This window comes from Podarcis pityusensis (assembly GCF_964106645.2).
Source record: "Podarcis pityusensis genome assembly, chromosome: 13".
NCBI classification, from domain to species: domain Eukaryota; kingdom Metazoa; phylum Chordata; class Lepidosauria; order Squamata; family Lacertidae; genus Podarcis; species Podarcis pityusensis.
In genome coordinates, this window is record NC_138038.1 from 17,225,999 (window position 1) to 17,231,998 (window position 6,000).

The window sequence follows — 6,000 nt, forward strand, 5'->3', positions numbered from 1 at the left end:
AGTGGGAAGAGGAGTGAGAATGTCGACCTCAAGATCTCCACCCCCATCGTTCTGCCCGGGCACTGAGGTCCAGCTCCGAGGGCCTTCTGGCGGTTCCCTCGCTGCGAGAAGCCAAGTTACTGGGAACCAGGCAGAGGGCCTTCTCGGTAGTGGCACCCGCCCTGTGGAACGCTCTCCCACCAGATGTCAAAGCGAAAAACAACTACCAGACTTTTAGAAGACATCTGAAGGCAACCCTGTTTAGGCAAGCTTTTAATGTTTAATAGACTATTGTTGAAAGCCGCCCAGAATGGCTGGGGAAACCCAGCCAGATGGGCGGGGTATAAATTATTATTAATTATTATTATTATTATTATCTTCGCCCATAACTCTGCCACCTCCGCAATCTATCCCCTTCCAGGAAAAACCTTACCTTGCTGGGTCTGCGGCCGGTGCCCACAAACTTCACCTCGCCATAGGCATCGGTAGGCCCCTCTGTTGTGTGTTGGGCCGAGTCCCATTTGCTGACAATGGCTGCTCCAAAGGCGTCTTCTGTGGCTACAGCGATGTGCTTGCTGCGAGGGCTGCCGCACTGGCACAAGCAAGGACCCCTGCAGAGAAAAGCTGTTTTGGATTTTTAGAAGACAAAAGGAATTCTGGACAGTTTTGAGGCCTGGGGTGATTTCACAGACAGGATTTGGGTATCCTGTCCCTTCACAACAACATCCAACATACCATCTCAGGCCTATTTAATTGCTCATCTTCTAACACTGTGTATGCCATCAAATGCCAACAGTGCCCTTCAGCTCTCTGTATTGGACAAAGAGGCCTACAAACCCTACGCCAAAGGATAAATGAACATAAATCTGATATCAGGAATCACAAGACAGAGAAACCAGTAGAAGAACACTTCAATCTCCCAGGACATTCTATGCAAGATCTCAAAGTAGCTGTCTTATTACAAAAGAATTTCAGAAATAGACTGGAAAGAGAAGTTGCTGAATTGCAACTTATTACCAAACTTAAAACCATGGAGAGACCTGGTCTAAATAGAGACATTGGATTCTTATCTCATTATACATGATAAAGCTATTTTTAGCTATCTCACCCCTTGCTTTTTCCTGTAAGATCAATTGCGGTCGTTAACAGTCATCAACAGGTTTACCACACCTATCAGCCAATCACCCATTCCCACCAACCTTCTGAGTAATACCCCTCCCCGCCCTCTCACTATATATAAGGGTCTGGTGCATAGCTGTCAACGTTTCCCTTTTTAAAATGGAAATTCCCTTATTCCGAATAGGATTACTCGCAAGAAAAGGGAAAAGTTGACAGCTATGGTCTGGTGACTTCTGTTTCAGTGTATCTAAGGAAGTGCGCATGCACATGAAAGCTCATACCAATAACAAACTTAGCTGGTCTCTAAGGTGCTACTGGAAGGATTAAAAAAAATTGTTTCAACTCCGGCAGACCAACACGGCTACCTACCTTTAACTGTTAGCTATAACAACATTGTAGGAGAAGTTTGTCTGTTTAATGCTTTTGAGTGCAAATAGGATCATAGAATCATAGAATCATAGAGTTGGAAGAGACCACAAGGGCCATCGAGTCCAACCCCCTGCCAAGCAGGAAACACCATCAGAGCACTCCTGACATATGGTTGTCAAGCCTCTGCTTAAAGACCTCCAAAGAAGGGGACTCCACCACACTCCTTGGCAGCAAATTCCACTGTTGAACAGCTCTTACTGTCAGGAAGCTCTTCCTAATGTTTAGGTGGAATCTTCTTTCTTGTAGTTTGGATCCATTGCTCCATGTCCGCTTCTCTGGAGCAGCAGAAAACAACCTTTCTCCCTCCTCTATGTGACATCCATTTATATATTTGAACATGAAAATAGTATCAGATCTAGGCTGTGTGCCTAGGCAAATTATTTCCTAGCTTAAATGCACGGTGCTCACCTGTACCACTTCCCCTCAAGCCACCTCATAGCGTACTGAGACACTGAACATAGAAAAATGTGTTTTGAGTTGATACAGTTCTGCAGTGGACACAAACAGAGCCAACAACATAACTTATGAAAAAAGGAAACTCTTGCGATCAAATTACTTGCACCACTAGTGCAAGTCGGTCATTTTAGACTCTGGATTTAATAGCATTAGGTCACGTCTTCAGCATATATTTAAAGCTCTCTGATGCCCACTTTAACAGCCATGGCTCCCTCTGCCAAGAATCCTGGGAACTGTAGTATGATGAGGGTTATTAGGAGATGTGCTGCAGAGGAAAGTGAGGGGCGTTTGGAGCTCGTCCACCTAGGAAGGTACCCCACTGAGGAGAAGGAATACTCTGATCCTAAACCTTCACTTCCTTGCAGGATAATCGTTTGGAGAAGAAAAGGCTAAGGAGTAAACGACCCAAATCTAAAGTGGAGTTCCTAAGATGGTTGGATGGCGCCTTGTACGCCTCCTTCCCGCAACGTCTGCAACTAAGCTGGTGCCAAACGTATTGCGCTGCTTTCCTTTGGACCACATCAGCGAGGCTGAGAGGGGTGTCTTGTCGTCTGGGCAGCCCAGGACCTCCAGACACACGTCCCAGGGAGGTCACTTGGGTCCTGCTCATGCAGCTGTTTGACTTCACCCCCGGAGGCGGACTCCATTGTCTCTCGAGACAGATAGGTAAAAGGTAAAGGGACCCCTGAACATTAGGTCCAGTCGTGGCCGACTCTGGGGTTGCAGCACTCATCTCGCTTTATTGGCCGAGGGAGCTGGCGTACAGCTTCCGGGTCATGTGGCCAGCATGACTAAGCCGCTTCTGGCGAACCAGAGCGCACACGGAAATGCCGTTTACCTTCCCGCCGGAGCGGGACCTATTTATCTACTTGCACTTTGAGGTGCTTTCAAACTGCTAGGTGGGCAGGAGCAGGGGCCGAACAACAGGAGCTCACCCCGTCGTGGGGATTTGAACTGCCGACCTTCTGATTGGCAAGTACTAGGCTCTGTGGTTTAACCCACAGCGCCACCCGCATCCCTTTCTTGAGACAGATAGATGCCAACAAAAAAACAAACTGCATTTCCCATTATTATTATTATTAGGCAGCTGTGTGTGAGAGCCATGACAGCTAAAATGACATTAAGAATGCTTTAAATGTGCAATGTGGGTGTGACTCTAGGCACTCATCACAACCTTTCGAAGGTAATGTCACCTCCTGGCCTCCTGCTCCAAAGTCCTGCTCTGGTGGCACCAAGGAGTCTACTAATCCGTTTACTAACACACGCCCTTCTTCGGGAATCAATACCAGCACGATTGCAGAGGAGGCTACATTTTTAAGCAAGCTGTTAACGGGCTGTGTGTGGTAACGGTGTGCAGCACAGCCACAGTTCCATGATATGAGAGTTGCAGCATTGCAAGAATAGACGAGTTTCCCAGTTTTCGTTTGTAAAATGTAGGAAGGGGTGCAATGTGTGTGTGTGTGTGTGTGTGTGTGTGTATGTGTGTGTGTAAAGGGGAGAGAAGATGGAAATCGGTGCATGCATACGTATACACTGGTCCATGGAGTCACAAAGAGTTGGACACAACTAAACGACTAAACAACAACATACATATACACACACATATGTATACAGTGGGGTTGCCATGTGTCCCACTTTACAGGAAGCAGTCCTCTCTTGGAAAGGCTACCTGATCGTAGTCTGAATTAAAAACAAAGAACTATACAAAGGGACAGCAAGGGCCTTGAAGCTAACCATCATTACCATATTATTTGCTCTATAAGACTCACCTTTTCTCTCCTAAAAAGTATGGGGAAATGTGTGTGTGTCTTATGGAGCGTATGCAGGCTGCGCAGCTATCCCAGAAGCCAGGACAGCAAGAGGGATTGCTGCTTTCACTGCGCAGCGATCCCTCTTGCTGTTCTGGCTTCTGAGATTCAGAATACTTTTTTTCTTGTTTTCCTCCTCCAAAAACTAGGTGCATCTTGTGGTCTGGTGCGTCTTATAGAGCGAAAAATACGGTACTTAGCAGACCTAGATCAGCCTTTCTCAATCTGTGGGTCCCCAGATGTTGTTGAACTACAACTCCCATCACCCCTAGCTAGCAAGGCCAGAGCTCAGGGATGATGGGAGTTGTAGTCCAACAACATCTGGGGACCCACAGGTGAGAAAGGCTGATCTAGATAGTGCAGCAAGCAAGCACTCAGGTCACCTGGCCCCATTCCCCCTCCCCTTTCCGCAAAATGCCCTGCACCTGTATTTAAATTGTAGCAATTATTTCTAAATTTGCATCTAAACCTAACAAACCAGCATACACAAATTATGTGCCAATTTAATGCTGATTTGTGTCCTCTTTAGATGCATTTTCTCTCTGGTTGTTGTTGTCTGGCGATGTGGAAGTGGTCATCCTAACACAGAGAAACCACTGGAGGAAACTGATGCCGAGAGGTGTTAGGCAGAAAACGCAATGGATTGGGAACAGGATGCGAACACGACGAATCATAGAGATGCAGCTAATATCTGACAGTGCTGGGAGGAAGCAGAAAATAAGCTAGGAGTGCAATATAGGCGTGACCAAGGAGTAGGGAAATATGCCTGTTTCAGTTTCTCATCTTTCCAGTCTTAGGTTTGCACATCAGTTTGTGGGGGAAAGAAGTTTTTAAAAGTTTCCACATCAGTTTTAAAAAGTCCTTTTCGGCATTTTAGAGCAAATATTCAATTCATCAGAATTTTAGTGCAATTTTCTCCCAAGCTACACATGCTTCCATGCAATTTCCCTTAAGTACTCATTTTTGCAAAGCAGTTCCTCCTAATTTTTTAGTATGTCATTTTCACTAACATAGGCATTCACCTGTTAGCATGTGTGTGTATGTGTGTACACACACACACACATTTTGTACATGCTGGAGAACTACATTGCAAAATTCGGAGAAGTGAAAATTCCGAAGGACAGCTGTACTGTGGTTTTTTATAATGTTTCAGAAAGTGCGAACCGGCTAAGTTTGCCATTTAAAAGAGAACAGAGTCAGATCCCTCTCCCACCCATAGCAGAGGCACAGGAGAAGGGGAGGGTTATGATAACACAAACCCTAGGATCTGGAAGTTGGGGTTTCACACCGTTGCCTATTCTGAATCTTGACGAGGGCGATAAAACCAGGCTTCACTCACCCAAGTTCCCCCGGTTGCTCGATAAACGTGGTGCAGACTTTCTTCTTGAACAGTTTGGGGATCCATGCCTACGGAGAAATCGGGAGTTATGGACACAACAGTCCTGGAAAACCAACAGCCCAGGCCCATGACTTGGATCGCCCACAAAACCGGCACAGTCTGAAGAGGGATCTGTACCTGGTCTTTCTTGATAGAATTGGCCATGGAGCGGAAGAATGGGGCACAGCCGCTGCCAGATTGCAGCCGGCGTTTCTCCAGGCACTTTCTCTGGTGTCTCACCCGGAATGAGTAATTGAAAGACCGAGCAAGGTAGAGACAGCTTCAGATCCCACCCACAGGCGGCGGCAGAACCCCACCCTACCTTGGAACTTGCCTGACCGGAAAAACGCTTCAGAGAGAAGTATAGAGTTCACCGGGGCAGATTTTGATCACAGTTACTTTCACAGCAATGCTTGAATTATTGGGGTGCGTCTGTGTGCTTCCAGGGAAAGCCTCTCCTTTAGTCCTCTTTGTTTTCATCACAATCACACCTCCCTTCCTGCCGGCCATGTTCGGTTCAACTCATTCAGCCAAGTTTTGAAAAATGGAGATAAGTAATTATGTGTGAGCCGGCATTCTTTAAGTCTGATGTTCACTTTCCTACTTTTCCACCACCAAACCCCACAATTTGCTTTAATTGGACGAGGAGCGTTGTGCTGAGAAGTGGCCAAGTTTCTAATTCTTTGAATATATCTCAAAGCCTCTGGCCGCTGGGAGGGTACACCTCTTCCCACCAGGAAGAATATACAGTGGTACCTTGGGTTACATACGCTTCAGGTTACACACTCTGCTAACCCAGAAATAGTGCTTTAGGTTAAGAACTTTGCTTCA

General features: G+C 46.4%; 1 protein-coding gene across 1 annotated transcript in view; it reads right to left on the reverse strand.

Annotated features, from left to right (window-relative positions):
- The window catches only part of TRPM4 (transient receptor potential cation channel subfamily M member 4), a 43,276-nt gene extending 37,800 nt beyond the window's left edge, over window positions 1–5,476 (reverse strand). Inside the window, exons 1-3 of the mRNA XM_080976539.1 lie at window positions 5,308–5,476; window positions 5,131–5,198; window positions 413–590 (exon numbers count right to left, since the gene is read on the reverse strand). Coding sequence (XP_080832665.1) covers window positions 413–590; window positions 5,131–5,198; window positions 5,308–5,334 — 273 coding nt within the window. The 5' untranslated portion in view covers window positions 5,335–5,476. The remainder of the gene's footprint in view (window positions 1–412; window positions 591–5,130; window positions 5,199–5,307) is intronic.
- Between the last annotated feature and the right edge of the window lie 524 nt (window positions 5,477–6,000).